Here is a 23147-nt window from a genome sequence, read left to right as displayed (position 1 = left end):
CTCTGATCATCTTACTTGACCTAACACCTAAACAGTACTGATGCTGCTTTTTTTCTTTTCTGGGAAATGAAGATAATTTCAGTACTGTAAAAAAAAAAAACAACCCAAACCCTGAACATACAAAAGCATTTTTTACTGACCATATATCATTCCTGTCACATCATGTGATTTTGGAAGGAATGTGAAAAGGGTTTTACAGTTCTGCCATCAGTTTCTAAGAAAACCTGCTGCCCACTGCATTTTATCCAGTTAATTTCTAATTAATATACTATATACTTAAGAAATGGTGCTGTATGGTCCTAGCTAACTGTGCAGCATTACACATAGCACAATGTTTTTATGAGTGAAAAATGAATGAGCTGTCCTACAATAAGTAGCAGACAGAAAATTGGTCTGAAGCCCAAATTCAGTAATAATTTATGTTTCATCAACTTCCCTGGAGTTCCAACCTTTATTATCCCTGCTACCAACTTGACTACTAAAAGAGCCAGGCAAAATTATTTTAATATAGATTTTAAAGTTCTAACTCTGAAATGAGTTAATACACTATTTTGCCATAGAACAAAAAGATTCCCTTCCTGGTGCTGCATATCTCCTCCTACATATTCACTATGTATTTCTTACATCTATGTTGTATGACAAAAGATGCATGGATCACAATAGTTCCTTTGTACAGATGTATTTAATTCCACAAGAAATCTAACAAAAAAAACCCAAAAAAAAACAAAAAAAAAAAACCAGTTGTTATTTATGGTATGTAACACTATTTACATCGTGATGATTTTAGCAGGAAGCTTAGATCTGCAATTTAAAATCTTGAATGCACTGCTCTGACTATAGAGAGACTTTCTCCAAGTCCTGGCTTGCAAAGCTTTGACTTGAGCTATTTAAGAAGAAGAAGAAAAAACGAGAGTCTACTTGGCAAGAGCTTTAATTAGCAGAAATTTCCACGCTAGGAATATTATTCTGCATGAGCAGAAATTGCATAGCTCTTGCCTCTAGATGCCTTAGAGATGCCATTGATTGACCATATTCAGAACAGGGGAATTATGTGACCCAGTGCTAATTTGAATTCCTTTACCAAACACATTTTTATTTCATCATCTCAGCTGCATAAAAGAGTCAAAGTACCAGAGCTTTAAAGACTCAGAATTCCTGCTGTTCTGCAATAAAATAAGGCAAGAAATATTAGACATCCCTGGTTGATTCTTTAATTCTTTCCCAACGATGTCAAAGTATCAGTGTCCTACAGGTTTTAGTGCAGGTTAAAGACTGATACAAAGTGTATGGCTGAATAGGAGTTTGGAGCGAGTTAAGGAGAGAGAGAACGTTTAATGGGACATTGGTCCAAAATAGCCCAGCTTGTTCCTACCTCCTGCTGCCTCTTCCTCCTTTTCACAGGACCTTGATTGTATAGAAATAGTACAGACAAAAACCACAAACAACAAAAGGTTCGCTCACACCCCCAGTGGAGGTCATGAGCATGCTACCATGGAGAAATTAAAAAAAAAAAAAAAAGTCCATCAAAGGCTGCTTTGGCTTATTTATAAGCAAAGATTAATTAATAGGAGGTTTGATACTTTAGTAACTTACATTTGGACAAATTTGTATTTGCAAATTGTTCATTTCAGACACTGAAGGGGCACAGAGTAATGTGGCCTGGTGCTAATTTTAAAAATGAATCAAACCTTTCTTTGCAATGATCCAAAAACTACAAACTTGCGGTTCAGAGCCTTTCAATAGTATCTGCTCAGATTTGAAACTCCAAGGTTAAAACATCACAAAAGAGTTGTGTTATACACAGCAATAGTAGCTTTTTCCAACAATTTTTCAATTATTGCATTGTATACTCTCCAAGAAAAGTAACTGTCTTGGCTACTGGAGGATAAGATTTGAAAAGAGAGGCAGAATGAACAAATTCTCTAAAAATACACTGGTCTCCAGTATAGGTTGCCTTAAACTGCTGTTCATTATAACAGATCTGCCCGCTGGGTGACTACAAGCTAGGATTCAGAACTACCTGTGTCACATGATGGATAAGTGCAACATGCACCATTCACTTTCAAATCAGCGCCCTCCGACCTAAGCCATGTAAATCCTTCAGAAATTCACCCCGGTATTCTCCTCCTTTAGATTACGCATGGAAATAGCCCAATGACGAAGGTTTACCCGTGCACATCCCCTTTAACCCCTAGTATTTAAGTATCTCCTCGGAATTATCAGTGACCCTTGCTGCACTCTTGGCTGCTTCACACGGGGTCTTCCAGAGCGCCGACCCACCGGGACCTCACTGCTCTCCGGAGTCCTTAAAACGACCGCTATTTGCGGCGCTCCCTTCCCACGGTAGAGCCTTCAGCTCCTCAGGTCCGAACGGAGAAAGCCTCCGCACCTCCTCCTGCATAGGCATATGCCCCCACTCCTCACACTGCGCCCATCCACCCGCCCTTCTCTCCTTTGGCATCGCCTGTTCTGTGCTCACTTCTGCCTTTTAGCGGGGATTTCTCGCCGCTCCCTCGCCCCCACCCCGCTGGCTCAGGCAGCCAAGGTGCCTGCTCGTTGCCGCGGCGAGGACATGCGTCTCCAATCAGCGGCTGAGGGCTGATTCCGTTAGAGCCTTTCCCCGCTACGCTTAAAAGACAGGGGAAGCCCCGCTCGGGAGCAACGCGGCTTCCCCTGATCGGGTACCCGCACCCCTCACAGCCCTTCGCCCTGCCCCGCCACCCCCAGCTCCTCGCCCCGCGGGCGCGGGGATTGGCCCAGCGGAGACGGCATCAGCAGGGGGGGAGGCCACCCCCACCACCCCTTCGGCCCGGTGCGGCGGAGCCGTGCGGGGCAGAGCGAGCCGCAGGCAGAGTCCGAACCGCCGCCGCTCCTCTCCGCGCCCGGTCGTCCGCAGCAGCAGCCCCCGATGGCATCCCGCCTGGCTTGCTGCCTCTTGCTCTGGGCCCTGCGGCCCGCTGGCTGCCGCTGTTCTGCGGGGCAGGGCGCCGGCACCCAGCCCGGCTGCACGGCCGAGCCGCCGCCAGCCCTGGACTCGCCCGGCCCGGAGCCCCGCAGGGGCGCCCCGCAGCACTTGGCGCTGAGTAGCATCGCTCAGGACATGGTAGCTGTCCACATGCTTAAGCTCTACGAAAAATACAACCGGGAGGGGAGCCGGCCCGGTCACGGCAACACGGTCCGCAGCTTCAAAGGCAGGCCAGGTAAGGGGCGGGGGGGACCGCCGCCGACCGCTCGCTGCTCCTTCGCCCTGAAGCTCAGGGTTCGCCCCGAAGCTGTCACTGGCTGCGGGGTGTCCCGCCCCCTGGGGGTCTGCGCAGCCGGGGGGAACGCCGGGGAACCTCTCTAATACGCGGACGCGATGTCTCCCTTCTGCTCCGCGAGTGGTTTCCCACCGTTGCCAACAGTACTGTCCACCGACAGTATCTGCCCCGAAGCGGTCAGCCTCTCCAAAGCCTCCGCTGCGGGAGGTGCGAAGTGTCAGCGAACGGAGCGCTGTTCCCAGACCTTTCCTGAGACGCTCTGAGCAGCGATTGCTGCAGCCGCAGGTCCTCCCCTCTAGCTGCCGGGGCGGCTCCGAGGTTTGTTAGGAGTGCCGCCTACGGGACCGTCTCAAACTGCTCAGCACCTCGGGATCTAGAGCTGCCTAAACCTGAGGCAGATGCTTTACCTCCTTCTCCTTTACTTAGCTGGAGGCTGGCCTATGGAGATGCAATAATGTTAAAGCTTCTTACCGAGAAATAAGTTCTTTATTTAGTTACTGTTCTTCACATTTGTTATCTTTTGACAAGGAAACTCAAGATAACCCTGTCTGGAAAATGTCTTCCTTTACTTAACTCTTACAGACTTTAACTAGAACATTGGTTCTTAGAGAATGAAGTTGGTTTCTAGAATGTCACTTGTTACACTTACAGAAGAATTGTTTTCATAGGCACAAATAATAGGTGACGTAATAGTGAGTCTTAATAGACTACTGTACAATAATTCATACTCCATAGTGCACACCAATTAAATTTTTATCCAAAGTCAGATTTAATGTTAAAAATCATCCTGTCCATTTTAGAAGGAGGAGATCCCATGGAAAATGATGTGGCTAATGACAATGTAGAGAAACTGGGAGTAAAGATGTACAGTATCCGCAGCCATTTGGGAGGGAAATAAACCTTCATGCTTTACATCATTAGCCAGCCACTAATAGGGGTTAGGAAGGAGCTTTCACTGTAGATGGTTATTTCATGACCTCCTCCTTCTACTTGTACTTTTCTTGGTGAACTGATATTCAAGTGATACTGGATGCTATCCAAGCAAGGCCCTGTACCACTAGGAGTGATTTGGTAGGAATACAAGAACTGTACCTTTCTTCTTCTTCTTCTACCCCCTTCTCCCCCCTCCTCAGGTAACTCACATCCACATGACTAAATTCAGCTTCAAAACACTGGATAGCATTTTCTATCCATACAGGCTGTACTGAACAACTGCATGTCATCATTTCCTCATCTCAGACCATGGAAGCAAGGCAGAGATTCTTGCAGAGTAACTTGTCTAGAGTCATGCAGCAAGGATAATGCACACCTGTGTCCAAACTCATTTCTCCTGTATTCCATCTGTATATCTTCTCTACTGGGTCCCATCTCTCCCCAGTAATATGAAAACAGAAGCTCCTTTTCATTTGTTTTTTAAATGACAAATAATATTATTTGTTTTTAATTCATTGGACTAGTAATGAATGGTCTGAAATGAACCATAGAATGACACAAGATCAAGGGAGGGGAAAAACTTGCCAACCATTATGGTTTCTTTTTCCCTCTACATCCTCCAAGAAATTCTATCATTCTTCAGAGAGAATAAATCAGTATGATCATCTAACAAGATGTGGAATATCTCATCTTAATGAAATATAGATGACACATCTTACCTAGATAAGCAAAACAGATTCTACCTACAATGACTTTTTCTTTGCTGTTCTAAGGAATGGGCTTTAAAATGTAAAAGTCCCCTTCAGAAAACCTGTAACCCTTTATTTCTACACTGTGGCTTAAAGCTCCTTGTTGTTGCACACTCTAGCATTTGTAATAAAGGGGACCACAGATACAGTGTATCAGTCCAGACTTAGTTTGTTCCATCATCCTATGCATTTACTGAGGTCTTCTCAGCTGCAGAGTTGTATTGCTATTTAGCCCTCAGAAAGCATACATCCCTTAAAGGGTATGGATTATTTTGACTGGGTTATGATATAATAGTAGTCCATACTCAGTTTGAAGTAATTGCTGTATAGCATATGAATTCTGCACCTGTTCCAAATATAATGTTGTTTTTCTGGCAGTATTTAGGATTGTCTAGTGCTTTAGGAGTTCTTCACAGACATTTCATCACCACTTCTCAACTCACCTCCACATACGTTCACAATAGTTGGTCATTTCTCTGATAAAGAGCTGAGAGATAAGCACTTAATTCATAGTTCAAGTTTTACTTTAGTTCAGGACAGATTTATATATAGCCATTTTCCTTTAGATGCTTTCCAGTTTCCAGAGAGCTTTGTAGCTTTAGAAAACAGCACAAATTGACTGAAGTTAGCTGCACAGTCAATTTGTGAGCAGCTTTAGTATGTAGTTTGTGACCAAATGTAAGATATGAAGTTATTGCCCAACTTTATCTAGGTTGCTGAGACAAAAGGATTGGTCTTCGTGGCAGCAAGCAGCTGCCTAAGCCACAGAACCCTCCTGTAAATTTCTTCTTAAAGCTCAGTCTCATTCCCTGAATGCCATCCATCTTCTGTACTAAATGAAGCACAGGCTTTGGTGAAGACTAGAAAATAGCAGCAAATTAATTAAGACTGTTTTGTGTGTCTGTGCAAGAAAAGCAAATAAAGGTTTCTCACAAAACTGTAATTCTGGCCTCCAGAGATTTACAGTTGCTTTAACGTAATTTCATAAAAATTAAAAACATTTTAAATTATGTTTTTTGCATATTGTTTTTTCACACAATTTACCAGTCAGTCTGTACTGCTGATCTTCACTTCCTGCAATGCAATGTTCTCCTAGCAGGTAGATTACCCTCTAAAAGCTAGTGCTTTCTTTCTTTGTTCACTTTCCTGTTTCTTCTCTACCCATCTCTGCATAAACTCTCAATACATCTTGCCTGCATTCTGAACTTGAAGCTGTAGACAGGTAGATACAATCAGTAAAATATTAATAACTTTAGTAATATGTAGCTAGTACCGTTCAACTAAGAGTAGATCTGCAAAACATAACAGTTCTTGGTTGAAATATTGGTAAAAGCATGAATGATATGATGAATTATTATTATACTACTATGTTCCCTCCAAAACTCAAGTTTCCTCAGTCTCTAATAAAAACCACACTTCCAGGCATTTTCCAGTTTCTCAGTAGCTGTAGATTGACTCTTTACTACAAAGAAATCTGACTTTTGTGCTATTTGTTTCACTGTGGAATATAGAACTAATTTAGAAAAGTTCATTGTTCCTTTCTGAACTCTAATTCAAAATCCCCCTCTTTTGTACAGCCCTCAGACTCACATTCAAAACACTTTTATACCAAAGATGAACAAGCTTGAGTGGTTTCTGTTGAACTGATAGTGCTAGGAGGAAAATACTCCAAAGACCTGAGTCTAAACTCTTCCATTTTTTTCATAGGCTAAGCATCTTTGGATATGACTAGTACTGATGAAAAGTTTTTCTGATAGGAACCCTGTCCTGAACTGTAGAAACAAGCAGGGTTTCATCACAGAATGCCATCTGTCAGCTGCTCTGCCATGTGTGAAAATGTTACCAAATGGATATTGGTACAGGCTGTTCTACTTCACTGAATCAGGAAAAAAAAACACATCCTGTGGATGGAAATTGCCTACTGAACCACTGTTACTTCCGGGCTATCTATGCAGTATCGGGATTAGTGAGCATTGTAACTTGCTGTGGTTTAGTTCAAATGATGGCTCTACCCAGCACACATCCGAACTGGAAGACAGCAAACACCAATTTAGTTGTTACTCCTCATTGTTCTTTAATGCTTTCTTACTACCAATCTGAGCTCAAGAAAACAGGGATCACTTCCTAGTTCTGCTACCACTTTCCTACATACTCTTAAGCTAGTCATACATATTTTTCCTGTGAATCTTATTGGTCTGTAATAAGGTAGTAAGCAATATGTCTTTTCATTTCTGAAAAAAGGATTTTCGTCAAGGACCATGTTCTATGCTACATGCAACGTATGTTTCAGTTAAGTTACCAAGAACACTATGTATACAGTGAAGTGCAGAGAACAAGGGAGATGATGTCAAAAATTAGTGTCACTGAAGACATGATGCTCTATCTAGGCATGCTATCTGCTCATGTGCCATAGGAAAAGTTTTGTTTAAGTATAACTGTAAACATTGCTTGCACAGTTTTAAGCTTAAGTGACTTCAACGAGCTCAGCGTACTACCTGGTCTGAAATGAGTAAGCAAAAAGCAAAGTTAACTAATCCACCTGTAAGGATAAGTGGTTTGACTGCTGGTGTTTTGTTTGTTGTTGTTGTTGTTTTTATCTTGGGTATTTATAATGGTTTTCTTGCTTTATTGCAGAATTCTTGTCACAGAAGCCCCTGTACTGCTTCAATCTAACATCCATGCAGGATTCAGAGATGGTTCTTGCTGCCACTTTTCACTTCTATGCTGACAAACATCCTCGGCACAGGGAAGTGTTCTGTAAGCGATCCAAGAACTCATCATGCCGCCTCCTACACCTGCCTCCCATCCTGCGGCTCAACCTCATCTTCCGAAGCATTCCCCAGAACTCTGCCTATGGACAACTGAAAGGAAACCTCACTGTATTTCTTCAAAGGCGAGGAGCTTGGCATGCCAAGGACATTTCACATATCATAAAAGAATCAAAACGATCTGCAGAGCTCATCCTCTGTGCTGAGCTTGATTCTGGGGAGAAATACCAAGGCTTTCCTGAACAGGTCACCAGTCATTTGCCTTACATACTGGTTTATGCCAATGACCTTGCGATCTCTGAACCTAACAGTGTGGCTGTCACCCTACAGCGTTATGACCCATTCCCTTCCAATGATGGGGATCGAAGTCTGTCACCTAATGCCTCTGCTGATACTCGAGTGAGAAGGGATACTTACCTCTCTAGTTCTATTCAGAACAATGAGTTGCCAGAGGTAGAATATAACAATAAATACAATAAACATGACATATGGGAGAATGCCTACAAGTCGTTGAAGCCAAAAGCCTCCCGTAAAGACCGCAGGAGAAAAGGGCAAGAAAATACAGAAATGCTTGCAAAGTCTCAGGTGCTAAACTTTGATGAGAAAACAATGAAGAAAGCAAGGCGAAAACAATGGAATGAGCCAAGGATTTGCTCAAGAAGATACATGAAAGTTGACTTTGCTGATATTGGCTGGAATGAATGGATCATATCTCCCAAATCATTTGATGCCTACTACTGTGCAGGGACATGTGAATTTCCAATACCTAAGGTAGCATGCCTTTTCATTGCTGTTAGCTTGCAAATAGTAGATTACTTCTCCGCCTATCCAGCTACTTAGTTAGCTAGATTCTACTTTTAGACTTCTACGCATCTCACTGTCTTCTGATGCTCTGTTTGAACCAATTTAAGCAGTACTATTTGTACAAACTTATTCATCAGAGTGCAAAAAGATTCCAAGTTATTTTTAATTTTGGCTGAAGAATAAAATTCTCTGAAGTTTACCTTGGGGTTACACACTAAACCAAATTATTTTGCTGTGGTATCAGAAGCATACAGTATTAAAACTAATAAAACAAGGTACTGTACCAAAGTATTTCTGAATTCCACTGGTACTACCTTAGGAAAAAAATGAAGGGTAGTGACACATTTTTAACTGAAGAAACAGTTTGTTAATTCAGAAATAAAAATGTCAAATAAACTGGTATTTGTCTCAAAATTCTTTAGTTTTTCCTTAATTTAGTCCTAAAATTAAATAAAATCCTGCTGGAGCTAAAAAAAAAAAAAAAAAAAAAAAAAAAAAAAAAAAAAAAGTTGCTTTTCCATATGCAGCAGAGAATGCCAAGTCTCTGTCTGTTACACTCTAACTTTGGGGGTTTGAATTCCTTCTAGAGAAGCAGTGTGAAATTTCCTAATAAAGAGGCAAATATGAAGTTTTTGAATTCTAGTGGAATTCTGATTTGGCCTTCTCCCACTTTACTTACTCTATGGCAACAAGCAGAAATTTTGGCAATCCTGTGCAACACAGAAATTCTTTGCACTTTATAGGGTTTTCAGATGAAGGGCAAAGGTTTGAAGTACAGCATAACATCCATGTTCAGAAAGTATTTATTTTGCAATCCTACCTACACATGGCCCAATTATTGATTTAACTGCCTGTTTTGTTTGTTGTTTGTTTTTTGCATGTAGACACTCTGTCCATAAGTAACTGATACTGTTTTCCAGAAAAGAATATCGAAGCTCTGAGACAAAAATCTGCCCTATAGGGTGTCTGATGTATGTTTATATTGAAATCAGTAGTATGACTGTATAAAGAGTAGCAGGGTAGTTTAAGTCCAGGAACAGTGGAAACCTAGATTTCTGGGTGGGGTGAAGAAATGTGCCCAGACCAAATATTCTTGTGTAGCTAGCAACACTGATCCAGGTATACACAAATTGATACATGTTCTGGTAAAAATTGAACTTGCAGAGGCTCACATACAATTCTCACTTTTCTGTTATAGTATAGAAAGATCACTCAAAATACAAAACAGCTTAGGAATATGGGTCCTCTGCCATAGTCTAATGCATTATTCATACATACCAAAGAAAAAGAAAATAACACACCTGGCTTCTTGTGAGCAAAACAGTATGACACAGAGAAGCTGACAGAACTGAAGGAGAACCGATACATTTAGAGCTGGAGCAGTGAAATAAGCTTGTATTGCTGACTTATTTAATGTTGTATCTAGAATTATTGATTGCTATAAAATACAGTAGGATATCTTCACACTTGAATAAAACTTCAGCTCAGGTCAGAGTATAAAAATTACTATAAACATTGTGGAAAGAGAAATAGCCTTTGCTGTTGCATATATGTCTCAAGTCAGGAAAACATGCATACAATCTTTCTAGCTCTACATCAAAGGCTAGGTGTACTTCTAAGTCATAAAGACTCCAACTTTGCAGTCAGCTGGTGATGGAGAAATGAAACTTATTTCCAGGGTACTATTTTAATTTATGGAGAGAATCATACACTTGGGATGTTGAGAATCATCACACTGAAAGATTATTTTTATTTAGTCCATCTGCACATCTAACTTAACTGTATTTCTTGATACATAACAGCACTTGTGTGAGTTGTTTTGTCTCAAGTTCATCTACCTTGCCACTGGAACTCTTATTCCCTGACTGTGCATTGTGTAGTACTGTCATTTAGAAGTGCAACGCTTCATCACGACAAGAAAGGTTAATTCTGCCTCTCTGTTCTGATAATGGGTTTTGATAGCATGTATATCTACATGCTAGAAACTGAGCTTGACCAACAGGAAAGGGTAAGATTTGTTTATACAGAAAGTTTAAAGTGAACAGCTCATTAAGACAATACAAATTATTTAAGCAGGAGGATGCTGAATCTTACCCAGCAGGACTCTGACTTTTTAACTTATTCCTAAGAAGAGGTAGGCTACAGCATCTTGTGCATTTATCCATGACCTCTTTATCTGAACTTCCATTGAAATGTCACATCTCTGGTTCAGAGGCCATGGTTACCACTAAGAAAGCAGCATTTGGATATATGTTCTCCCTTATCAATAGTAGTTAGAATAATCTTAATTATATCCTTGTGAAAGCATCACTTATGACTTTCAGGTTTTATTTCCACTCTCTACATGAAGAAAAAAAACACTAACATACTCTATTGAAGCTAAGGAGCACTATTTATTAAGATGTGGCAGAGGGTGTTCTTTGATCAGTAGACTCATGATAAAGCAGACATTAGAAGGGACATAAAGCAGGAATAAGGAGTGAAGTCTGAAGAATTTCAGATTTACTTTTCAACTACATCAACACACTCTTGTTTTCTGAGGTTAAAATTTCCTTCAGCTATGGTTGTCCTAGAGATTAAGAAAGAGCAGAACCTGGCCTGCTGGATAAAATTAGTAGCCAGAATTTAAGACACAGTGCTTGCCCAGTACCATCACTACTGGGCATTCAACTCAGATTTTCCATCTTTCCACTTCAGCACACTGGTATAAAGGCTAAAGTCAAGCTCAGCCCAAGGTCACTGAGCACTTGGGCCAGATTTCCAGAAGGGCTGGAAAATTTAGAGCCTGGCTGGATGTGGGATGGGTGTGCTGCTTGGCTCCTCTGTGGGTGTAAGACTCAGGCAGCCAGATTCTGCACAAAGTAATATTCCATAATAAGCAGCTTTCTCTTTAAGCATTGTTGTTCATAATATGTACGCTTGCAGGCATTAGAAACCTAATTAGTGCTGTCATCTTGGTAGCCTGATTTACTCAGGCTGAGTTGTTTCTAACTAGTTTCAGAGGTGACAGATGCTCTCACTGAATTTGGCTCACATCTGTTTGTTCTCTGCAGATACTAGAGGCTGTATGGTTGGAGAAGATCCTAGTAGGATCTTCTGCAGGCTCATGCATGAGAATTCTACAACATAGTAACTGGCAGGGAAGGCAATGATGGTGGCTATATTTTGCATGGGGTAAACAAATTCTGTTTCAGTAGGCAGAAGCTTATTTCTACTTCATGTAGCAAATACTAGACTAATTCACTGCTGCTTGTTTGTGGACAGCTTTGAAATCCTAAGGTTAAGGGTGGCATGAGAGAGTAAACTGTTGCTAATTATACCAATGCATGCTATAATACAGAAAGGCTCTTTCCAGGATTGGACACCTGCTGGGACTATCTTGACAGGGATGCTGTCTTGAAACAGTAAAGGATCATGAATAGATTTCACATTTTGCCCTTGTAATGGTTTGAAAGAAGTCATTTTAAATATGGAACAGCTAGAAGCTTTCTTAGAAATGAAGGTCTGTTCTGCGTTTCTGGTCTGATGTTACACTTAAAGCAAACGTATCAGAACAGAATTATCCTTAAAAAAACAACATTGTTTGATTTAGCCACACACTGCATAACTTTTCATGATAAAATTAAAAAAAAAAAAAAAATGCTTTGTATATACTCCATAGTTATCTGAAAAACACAAATGATATGAGACTAGTTCTTCTCACTCAAAGTATCTGATTCCATATCGAGATTTGCAGATTTCCTCATTTTCGTCCCCACGGTGCCACTTGTATCAAATCTGATGAAAGCTGCTACTGCACTCACTTTAGGGACTGTATTCAAGCATGACATATGAAAAGGAGTTGCTGAAGCTCCAGCCTCAGTGGTGGGATTCTCACCTCACTACTGCATCATGTTTTCTGAGAACATTTATTCCATGCTATGCTGAGGCAGTGACACAGAGAGGCGGTCAGTGGTAAACCTCTGCTTGACTGTATGTACCTGAAGCAACAGAAGTGTTAGAAACTGTTTAGTACTATTTTGTTGCTCAGACTACAAAGGTCAAGTGTAACTTCTGAATACATGCTTAAAAATAAATAAGTAAATAAATAAAAAGGAGTTATAAATAGCATACTATTTAATAGCTAAATGTAGGTCTTAACTTTCCCCTTATTCTCAGTGCCATCACAGCTAACAGCATTTCTCAAATAACTTTCCACTGTGTCAGAAAAAAATCAATAGATGGTAGTTCAATACCTGAAACAGCATATAATTATAAAGCTGTGGTGAAATCTCACTTCATGTTTTTCCCACTCTCTCAGTCTTTTGTTTTCTTCTCCCATTTCAAGACTAGCTAGGAGACTGGGTGTTGGGGGAGTCTGCTGAGGAAGGCAGAGGGCAGCAGGCAGACTGCATGTATGAAGTATTATTCATTTGCAAGGGTCCTCTGATCACAAAACACTCTGTGAGATTGTCTGTCTATTCTACAGCAACTCCTGCCTGCTTCTGGAGCACTTACTTTAAACCACAGTAATCGCTCCAGGAAAATGTAACTAATTCCAGCATAATGTATAAGAGAACTACTACTGGAAGACTGAAATCGTTATTTTGGAAATAATTACAGGAGCCAATTTTCCCAGTCAGACAAGAGGTTAAGAAAGAGATAACTTACAGCTGAAAAGTGTGCTTCCCCTTAGTCCTTTTCTCCTGTGTACCTGCCTCCAGCATTGAATAGCTACCATCATGGACAAGGCTCTCTTTCCAGGCAGCTGACTGCTGGCTGTGCCACCAGTGCCCTCCTCTGGTATTTATGAAGGCAGCAGAAGGACTACAAACTTGGACGTATCCTGTGCAAATGGGCTGGAAATGTGAGAGCATTATTCCTGTGTGGCCTTGTGATTTAATCACATATATTTCTTTTTTGAAAAAGAAGCAAACAAGAAAACCCACAAACATCCTTGCAGTCATTTTCCAAGCCCTATTGGGAAAGGGACTTCTCATAAATGAAATAATAACCATTTCCTTTTCTGTTCCAGGTTGTCAGACCATCAAATCATGCTACAATCCAGAGCATCGTGAAAGCAGTGGGAATCATTCCTGGCATCCCAGAGCCCTGCTGTGTTCCTGACAAAATGAGCTCACTAAGCGTCCTGTTCTTAGATGAGAACAAAAACGTTGTTTTGAAGGTATACCCCAATATGTCAGTTGAAACTTGTGCCTGCCGATAAGTTCATACAAAATCATCTTCAACAACACCTACAGATCCTGCCTGACTGCACTGGGAAGTTGTGAATGGGAAATGAATCCTCTTCAGTTGACAAATGAATGCAAGCCTACAATTCTTCTGCAGAAGGCATGTGGAGAGATGAGAATGATACTTGTGCCCACCTGAAAGAATATGCCTTAGTATCATCATTTGACTTATACATTCACCTTCCAGGCATTCAATACTTTTACAAATATCTTCCTAACCCACCTATCCAAGACACATTGGTATTTAGTGAGAAAATTAAATGTAAAGTTTTCCATAATCAAAAGACTAAAACATGCTTTTATATGCTACTCTTACTATTTTTATCTCTTCAGTTAATTAAAAAGATGGGAAGTGAACTTGCAAAGGCAGGCTTATATTAGAATATCACTTTTGTACACAAAACATTTTGCCTAAAGCACTCATAATCTGCATATTTATACTGATAAACATGCTGTAATAAAGGGCTTAATATGTATGTTTTCTTCAGGAAGCAAGTATATTACACTGTCACAGAATCATACAATTGTTTGAGTTGGAAGGGACCCTTAAAGATCATCTGGACCTTCATGATGCTATGCATGTATGCAATGAACAGGGACACCTGCAACTCAATCACATTGTGCAGAGTCCCACCCTTGAATGTCTCCAGGGACAGAGTATCTACCACCTCTCTACCATTTGAGTGCCTCACTACCCCAATTGTAAAAAAAACTTCCTTCTATCCACACTACATCCCTCTCTTTTAGTTTGAATCCATTACCCTTGTCCTATTACTATAGACCCTGCTAAAGATGCTGTCCCCTTCTTTTCTTCTAGCCCTTCCTGAGATACTGAACTGCCTCTATCAGGTATCACTGGAACCTTCCTTTCTCTGGGCAGAGAACCCAGCTACCACAGGCTTTCTGGGCCACAGGAGCATATTGTAGGCTCATGTCCAGCTTGCCACCCACTGGTATACCCAGGTTCTTTTCAGCAGGGCTGTGGTCTATGCTTATATCTCCCAGCTTTTACTGACAGCAGAGGTTGCCATGACCCAGGTGCAAGGCCTTGCACTTGGAATAAGTGCAATAATAAACCTTGCACTGTGTAAGCTTTCACATACACTGAATGTTAATACTGACAGTTTTGGTTACCCTCCCCTAATATGTAATTTGTTCCACAAAAGACATAATGTAACATCCCACACTTTTTATTTGCTGGATGATTTCAGGTTGTTAAACACATGCTCTGAGTAACACATACTATGTTAATATGTTGAAATACTAAAAAATAATAATAAATAACCAAAATTTATATTTTTGTAAATTATATCCTCTAGATTGTTACATGCTTTTAACAAAAGCTAATAAATTAAAGGAATGGTAGTATCTAAAAATAGTAGAATTGTCATTCTAAAGATCTACTCTGTTACATTCAGTAGTTTTTGCATTGTATTATGCAACTTCTGTTTTTTAAGCTTGGAAATATTGAAAAACATGCATAAATTTGGTTTTAATGACTTCAAGTGATAAACTGTTTCTACTGGACTAGTAGTTGTTACAAAAGTTTTGTTCTTTGTGGCTTAATTGTAGCTGGAATTTATTGAGCTTTAGCTTCAGTCCATTGGATTTTGCTGTAACCTATTTTTATTAGATCCCTTTTGTCTATTATCCCAAATATATTCACTGTGTATTTTTAGTATACGGAGCAGGGTCAGATTACACTTTGGCTAGGATTTAAATAGGAGCTTTGATTTCTTATTATTCTAAGCCTCAAAACAATTTCTCATGGCTCTTTTCTGAAGTCTTTCCAGAACTTTCATTAAATTCTTTTTCCAGCAATGAACTTCAATGTGGGACACAATATTTGGCAGCTGTTCCATTAAAAGTCTTAACAGAAATAACTCTGCTTTCCTCTAATTCCCTTACAATCCTCTGTTGATACATTCATGATAGCCCTCATAACTGTAACACTCCTCTAACAACTGATGTTCCATTACTGAGCCTGTCAGTTCTCTTTCTCTCTATCCCTGCACACCAGGACACAATGGCGATGTTGTTCCATATTGTTGCATTTTCACCCGCTTGGTATGCAATTATCTTGGCAGACCAGAAGCAGAACAAACTTCTGAAACCTGTGAGATAGCACAGAGAGCAAGATGCTGAGCCTTTCCTCCTCGAGGGAGGGTCTATCCTTCTCTACTATTGCATTAGAAGTGTATTGTTCAGGGAAAGGATACAACACACACTACCCTCTGATGAGTAACTACCTGGAAGGCTTCTATCCTGCTAAGGCACAAGGTACTTTCTACCACAAACATTCTGTATTCAAGGGATGCAGATTTCCAGACAATAGAGTTGTGTAAGCGTGTTCCTCCCCACTAACCTACATAAAAGCAAGTTGTGGTTTGTACAGGAGTGTCTGCAAGTTTACTCTATCAACATTTCTTGCCTGTTCATTCATACTCCTAAATAGATATCTCTAAGACACCTTGTAGTGACTGCTAATTATGATTGCCCAAAGATTATGAATCTTGATAGGCACTTCTCCAAAAACACTAGAGGGACTTACAGAGGAATTACTAAGACAAACATTTGTGTAGTCTTGCTATTAAAGATAACCCTTAAAAATGAAGGGTCTTGTGTTTTCATACGTCAAGAGACACTCAGTGTTGACAGAGATGGTAAATATAAGGAAAAAAATGAAAATCATCAGAAATTAAGCATTTACTCTTACAGTACAGCAATTAGCATAAAACTTCTCAAGGCATCTTAAGTCATTGCTATTTCTGTTCTACATGACTTTTTCCCCCCCTCTGTAGGTCATCTTGATCCCATTTAGCTACAGCTCTGAAGAGAATGATACATTAGCGTAGTGTATTTCTGTTCTGGTCTATTGAATTCGTTTTCCCTAAGGAATCTATTCTGTATCTTGAATTAGTCTTCGGGTACAAATTCACTAACCAAGATATGCTGATGCAAATAATGAGGAGAGGTCTGTTATAAGGTCTACAGGATGTAAGGGAAAATGCTACTCCTATCTCTTCAGGATATAAAGAGAACGGGATACAAAGAGAAACCTGAAAGATCTAGTCTGTATTTAAAGACTGGCATAACTATGTAATTTAGCATGGGCAAAACAAAATTATACCCATAAGTGACATAGCTATCAAGGCACTCCCTTAGCACACAAAAGAGAAAATTCTCTTACTGTTCAAGTTTATTTCATTTGGTAACTTGGAGAAGAAATTAATTTTGTCACAAGACGTTTTGTGGTTTAGCTGTATCTGTCAATTCTCTAATGCAAACCAGGCTTTCACCACAGTTTACTTAGAAGTGGCTACTTTCTAGGCCTTTGAATATCTATTCTTCCCTTGAAAAAGGAAATTTTACATTTAATACATTTAACTTATTTTTAAAATAGCACAAATGCTGCCAGATGATATCTATGCCATCTTGAATCTTCTCTCCTAACAGTCCTTTGATTCTGATGGCCATGCTGTATAGTCTTCCACTCAGTATTTACATTTCTAAATACAAAAAGTATATATATAAAATATAAAATGTTACTATTGACAAACACTTAAAATAAACAGCAAGATAATCTTGCTATTCCTCCCAAAAATGTGAGTATATCAACAGTAGGTGATTACAGACAGATAATTTAGGAAATCAGCTGATACTAGTCAGCAAAGCTTAAAGGACATTTTTTTCTACAATATTCCATTTAATTATTTGAGATCGCAACTTATTTGCCAGAGGTAAAAGCAATAATTAGAATGTACTTCAGTTTTTGTGGACTGTTTCAATTCATTTTCACAAGGTAGTATAGTTAATGGAAACTACTGAACATGGTTAATGTACTTATGCATCACATGAAATAACAACTGTCTCACTCCAAACCTCAAAGAGCAAGCTTACAAATGGGAGTGCCACTAAATAAAACTGTTAATTATTAAGTTACAGCAAAGATGACACTCGGCCTGACAATACATAACATTGTGATGTGTGAGCTGGAAGTCTTTTATATAAATCAATCCCCACAGTATTTGCACAAGAGCATTCAGGAGATTGTCATTTATCTGTCAGTTCTCTAATGCAAAACAGGCTTTCAAGACAACTTGATCTAGCCATGCAATCAAGACTTATTTTAAGGTAGGCAGATGCAGAATATTCTACCTAGGCACAAGGAACAGAAGCTGGTCCTACTGAGTGGAAGACTGCACGCTTGAAAAACCATACCTTTTAAAATGTGTTTGGTGGGTGTCGTGGACCTGCAGTATAATATATGCATCAAGGTAATGTTATGTAAAAAGAGCTAATGAAAGCTACAAAAAGATGCACTGTGGAGCAGAGAACCCCAGCAAGAAAGGAGATTGTTTTTCTGCATATGGCACTGGAAGACTGCCACCAGAAAACCATGTATAGCCCCACTGTTCACCTCTTCAAAAAAAAAAAAAACAAAAACAAACAAACAAACAAACAAACAAAAACACTAAAATTCTGGAAATGACACAAAAATTGAAACAGAACCTGTTAAAGAAAATATCCTCCAGAATGTGACTAAAAAAAACCAAAACACTATTTTTATCAGAAAGCAAGCTGAGAAGTAACTTGATTACACTAAGTACTTTGATGGAGAGAAACTGCCAATGCTATGAGGCTTCTGAATCCAACAGGGAAGTGAGTAGAACTGATGTCTAAAAGGTGTAAGCCAGGAACAGTAAAACAATAAATGAAGCACCAAGAGTTTTAAGTGTGAGTGATGTTCTTTTAGAAAAAGTGAAAAAAAAAAAAAAAAAGTTTTTCATTTTTTCTGGAGACCCTTGAAATATTATACTTAGCCAAATACAAACAATTGGACTCCACACACAAGTAGAAAATACAAAAGCCTTGAATAATACATAACAAATTTTACAAATTCAGAGCAGAATCAACTCTAAATAATCTTCTCTGACTTTACAGTGTAGGAACACAGTTAACCAGAACCTTGGATCCCAGTTGTCACTTGAGCAAACACATGGCAATCTAGACTGAGCTCACTTTAAACACCACATGCACTGCTGGCAAATTACAGAAGAATGGCCAGAAAGGATAAAATATTGTCAAATACACTTTTTATTTTTAAAGTAAGAGCTCATAATACTATTCAGAATTTATGGCATATGTATAGTATGGATTGAGCTGTGTTTAAAAAAGATATGTTAACAGTACAGACAAAAATATACACATCATTTGATTAAATCATAGCAAGTTAATTAAGACAAATAACAAGTGATATTTTTGCCTCTAAATACACAATTTATTTTCTTCTGTATCATAAGAAATTCTGCCATCAGACTTGTACTTTTGTCCCATTCTTCAGTATCAGACCCTTTTCATGTAGCATCAGAAGTGTTGGTTCTGTTTCCACTCCAAGGTCACTGGTTGCTCTTGGATTGTACTGACCAACAAGAATCTAAGAAATATATTATTTAAGATGCCATAAAAACACGAATTAACTCCCAACTACCAAAAGAATCAGACTCAAAAGGACAAGCCTGCAAACAGCATGAAGTGCACTTGACACAAAACAGATATTACAGTGTGTACAAATAATAGCTCTTGGCTGATAAACGGAAAGAAGTTTTAAGGTTGCTTGTACTGTCATGAGATCATGTCTTGCAGAATCACAGCTCTTCATCAAATTACTGTAAATTTTCTGATGGCATACTAATGGAACGTGGAAGGTATTCATGAGATGTTATTTACTAATAGCCAATAGAATAATTTCATCCTAGATTTCTGTTGTCTAGTTTTGATGAAAACTGTGTAATCTTCCACGTCCCTAAGAAAGCTTCTGTCTGAGTTGGCAAGGAAGTGCTAAAAGAGTGTAATTAGGCAACGATGACCCTAAAGTGAAATGTGGATTCTTTACAATATACAATGTCCTTCCCACCAGCCATGTGTGTTTGTCAGATGTTTATAGAATCTTCATTAACTAAGAGCTTTGCTAGATAACGGAAGCTGAAGCATGGCATCAATGACTCAGATAAGGGCAAGTGTACAACCAATCTGCTTGACAACTGACAAGAGGCTGGGGTTTGAAGTAGACTGTGAAAAGAACACAAGAAAGTGATTTGCAAAGGGCATTCCAGCTGTTTGCCTTCCACCTCCTTTCCTCTGTCTGTAAAGATTCAATATTTTTGATCAGTTAAAATACTTTGTCCTCTCATCTCTCAGCCAGAAAGTAAATACATAAGAAATGCATTATTTTGGAGTATTGGCTGCACTGTCTGTTTTCAATATCATTGCCTGTCTGACAAGAGGCAAGCCTTTGGAAAACTGGGACAAGTTACCAGTTATGGGAGAGTCCGATGCATACTTTCATGATCCTGGAGAAGTGGAAGATGAGACTCATTTTGACTTCAAATCTTTCCTGGAGAATATGAAGACAGATTTACTAAGAAGCTTGAATTTATCAAGGGTCCCCTCACAAGTGAAGACCAAAGAAGAACCACCACAGTTCATGATTGATTTATACAACAGATACACAGCGGACAAGTCCTCAATCCCTGCATCCAACATTGTGAGGAGCTTCAGCACTGAAGGTAGGAGAAGTCCTAAGTGTGTGGACAGGAACTTTTAAAGAAGTATATGAATGACAGTCACTTAGATCCTTTTGAAATTCTGAGGAAACTGATTGCCTAACTACCACAGACTATTTAGAAAGTAAATAGATTAAAATTTTGGACAGTGGCCTTGTTCCTTTCAATCTTTAAAAAATAAAATTAAAAAAAATAATTTGATATTTTTATTGTACAATTTTATCTTCCCAAATGCATAAATTGAGACAATATACTGAATACAGGGTTTACAGGTAGAAATTTGTGACTGCTTTTTTTTTTTTTTTTTTTTTTTTTTTTTTTTTAATGTTAGAAAACAAATATTTGATCACCTATAACAGAGACATTCATGCCAGAGAACTCTTCTTTCTAGGGAGCTTCTGTCATTCTTAAACACAATAGCCAAGTGAGAAATTTGTGCCTCGATCCAAGCAAGGATCCAGCAGAGCCCACTCCAAATTCTGGTTTAGATGGGAAGATTTACATGGAAAGTGGTGGCCAGGCTTGTCTTGACTTGAAAAAAGTCCAGACAGATCTGCCTGTGGAACAATAAATAGATTGTTGAAAGCTCCATCTCAACACACAGTAAAAAAATGTTATAAATACAGTCTTTGGAATAGAAATGAGACAGGAAAAATTGGTTGTATACAGGTAACAGCACTATGAGGCTCTCCGGATTCCTAAATAAGACTCTAGTCCTGAAATGGAAAGAAATTTCAGCAGTATGAACTAGGTTTTTGTTCCCACATCCCACTCTCTACTCAGACTGCTTTAGAGGGAAGACAGATCAACAGTTGCTAATCAGAATTTCCCTAAAACACAATGATAATTAATTATCTTACTAATGATCAAAAAGATTTCAGTGATGACTTTAAAACACTAACAACCTGATCTTTCACAAAAATATCTGCCCTTTCCAAGGCAGAGTTGCTGGTTCTGCAAATGTTTGCAGAAAACAAAACAAAACAAAACACACCAAACCACCATGAATGCTCACAAAAGCCTGGAATATACCTAAACATGAATTTAAATTAAATTTAAATTTAAACAGACTCTCAAGCTCTGATTCAGGTTTTTTTTACAGGTTTTCTGTGTTCTCTAATTCTCAGTAACACAAACTGCTTTCAAAGATATTTGAAGACAACAAAAACCTCAGCAGAGTTAATTCTTAAAGAGACAAATACATACCATGCTTCTTTTAGTAGGAGAGCAGTTTATCCCACTGCACTACTATAAGTGGTGAATTCTAAAAGTTTTTTATAGGAATCCCTTCTGTAAAATCTCTTCAGGAAATTGCTAAGCTTAACACTTAACATCCAGTGATGAGTACGTGCTACAGCACCACCTGCACCTTGTTCTAGGAAGACTCTTACTGCCAGCCTTCCACTGCTTCAGACATTCACCTGCATACAGCCTTGGTGAAAATACTGCCAGCATCAAGGAACTACATTTTATCTTTTCACTCCCTGCTCCTTTGAAACCTGGCCAGGAGATGGTATTGGTTTCTTTTTGATTGTTTAATGCTAGGTAGCCATGGTCATATTTTATTCACAAAACACATCCTGCACCTTTTAAAAACAAGTTATTTGGACTGTCAGGAGCACTGTAACAAAAAGTTTTTATTTCCTATTGTAGATGTTGTTTCTTTAACTTCGCCAGAAGAAAACCAATTTCAGAAACACATCTTGCTCTTCAATGTCTCTATTCCACGATATGAAGAAATCACCAGAGCCGAACTGAGAATCTTTATCTCATGTCACAAGGAAGTTGTGTCTCCCTCCAGACTGGAAGGCAACATGGTCATTTATGATGTTCTAGATGGGGACCACTGGGAAAACAAGGAAAATACCAAATCTTTTCTTGTCTCTCGCAGTATTCAGGAGTGTGGCTGGGAGATGTTTGAAGTGTCAAGCGCTGTGAAAAGATGGGTTAAGGCAGACAAGATGAAGACTAAAAACAAGCTAGAGGTTGTCATAGAGAGTAAGGCTCTGGGTGGTTTCCCTTGTGGGAAGCTGGATATTAGTGTTACTCACGACACTAAAAATCTGCCCCTCTTAATAGTGTTCTCCAATGATCGCAGCAATGGTACAAAAGAAACTAAAGCAGAGCTCCGGGAGATGATTGTTCATGAACAAGAAAATGTGCTAAACAAATTAGGAAAGAACAACTCTTCATCTGAAGAAGAACAGAAAGAGGAAAAAGCCATTGCTAGGCCCCATCAGCACTCCTCCAGAAGCAAGAGAAGCATTGGAGCAAACCACTGTCGGAGAACTTCACTCCACGTGAACTTTAAAGAGATTGGTTGGGATTCTTGGATCATTGCACCCAAAGATTACGAGGCTTTTGAGTGTAAAGGAGGTTGCTTCTTCCCTCTGACAGATAACGTTACGCCAACAAAACATGCTATTGTCCAGACTCTAGTGCATCTCCAAAACCCAAAGAAAGCTTCCAAGGCCTGTTGTGTTCCAACTAAATTGGATTCAATCTCTATTCTTTATAAGGATGATGCTGGTGTGCCCACTTTGATATATAACTATGAAGGGATGAAAGTGGCAGAATGTGGCTGCAGGTAGTACATGCAAAATATCTAAGAAGAATACACTTTTCTTCTGTCTGTGAAACTGTACATTAGTGATGCAAATGAAAATCCTTGCAGACAAGGTTTGGAGCATGGCATGGGGTTGGTTGTTGTTGCTTTTAAAGGAAAGCTGGCATTTAAAGAATGTCAATCAGTGTAAATGCCCTGCATTATATGCCATTAATTAAAATGTTGTGAGATTGAAAGAACTATGCATTATTTGGCTAGAGTGACAGAAAC

At 39.3% G+C, this 23147-nt stretch overlaps 2 protein-coding genes and 1 long non-coding RNA gene across 3 annotated transcripts in view; 2 read left to right on the top strand and 1 right to left on the bottom strand.

Moving 5' to 3' along the window:
* Positions 1-3513, bottom strand: part of LOC140253941 (uncharacterized) — a 115916-nt gene extending 112403 nt beyond the window's left edge. The window contains exon 1 of the long non-coding RNA XR_011904028.1: positions 3393-3513. This is a non-coding gene — a long non-coding RNA (uncharacterized lncRNA). The remainder of the gene's footprint in view (positions 1-3392) is intronic.
* Positions 2678-16329, top strand: GDF10 (growth differentiation factor 10). The gene is made up of 3 exons (XM_072340062.1): positions 2678-3200; positions 7577-8481; positions 13529-16329. Exons 1-3 carry the CDS (start codon positions 2909-2911, stop codon positions 13718-13720), a joined length of 1389 nt encoding a protein of 462 aa, XP_072196163.1. The 5' UTR covers positions 2678-2908; the 3' UTR covers positions 13721-16329.
* Positions 16330-19968: 3639 nt separating this feature from the next.
* On the top strand, positions 19969-22902 carry GDF2 (growth differentiation factor 2). The gene is made up of 2 exons (XM_072340818.1): positions 19969-20314; positions 21965-22902. Exons 1-2 carry the CDS (start codon positions 19969-19971, stop codon positions 22900-22902), a joined length of 1284 nt encoding a protein of 427 aa, XP_072196919.1.
* The last annotated feature ends 245 nt before the right edge of the window (positions 22903-23147 follow it).

This window comes from Excalfactoria chinensis, chromosome 6 (genome assembly GCF_039878825.1).
Source record: "Excalfactoria chinensis isolate bCotChi1 chromosome 6, bCotChi1.hap2, whole genome shotgun sequence".
NCBI classification, from domain to species: Eukaryota; Metazoa; Chordata; class Aves; order Galliformes; family Phasianidae; genus Excalfactoria; species Excalfactoria chinensis.
This window is presented reverse-complemented; position numbering and strand designations above follow the sequence as displayed.

What these genes read in the sequence shown, in the direction of transcription:
- GDF10 (XM_072340062.1), top strand. Translation starts at nt 2,909, where the DNA reads ATGGCATCCCGCCTGGCTTGCTGCCTCTTGCTCTGGGCCCTGCGGCCC. An exon ending in CAGCTTCAAAGGCAGGCCAG is followed by an intron (nt 3,201 to 7,576) that starts GTAAGGGGCGGG and finishes GCTTTATTGCAG; the next exon opens with AATTCTTGTCACAGAAGCCC. An exon ending in GTGAATTTCCAATACCTAAG is followed by an intron (nt 8,482 to 13,528) that starts GTAGCATGCCTT and finishes TTTCTGTTCCAG; the next exon opens with GTTGTCAGACCATCAAATCA.
- GDF2 (XM_072340818.1), top strand. Translation starts at nt 19,969, where the DNA reads ATGCATTATTTTGGAGTATTGGCTGCACTGTCTGTTTTCAATATCATT. An exon ending in GAGGAGCTTCAGCACTGAAG is followed by an intron (nt 20,315 to 21,964) that starts GTAGGAGAAGTC and finishes TTCCTATTGTAG; the next exon opens with ATGTTGTTTCTTTAACTTCG.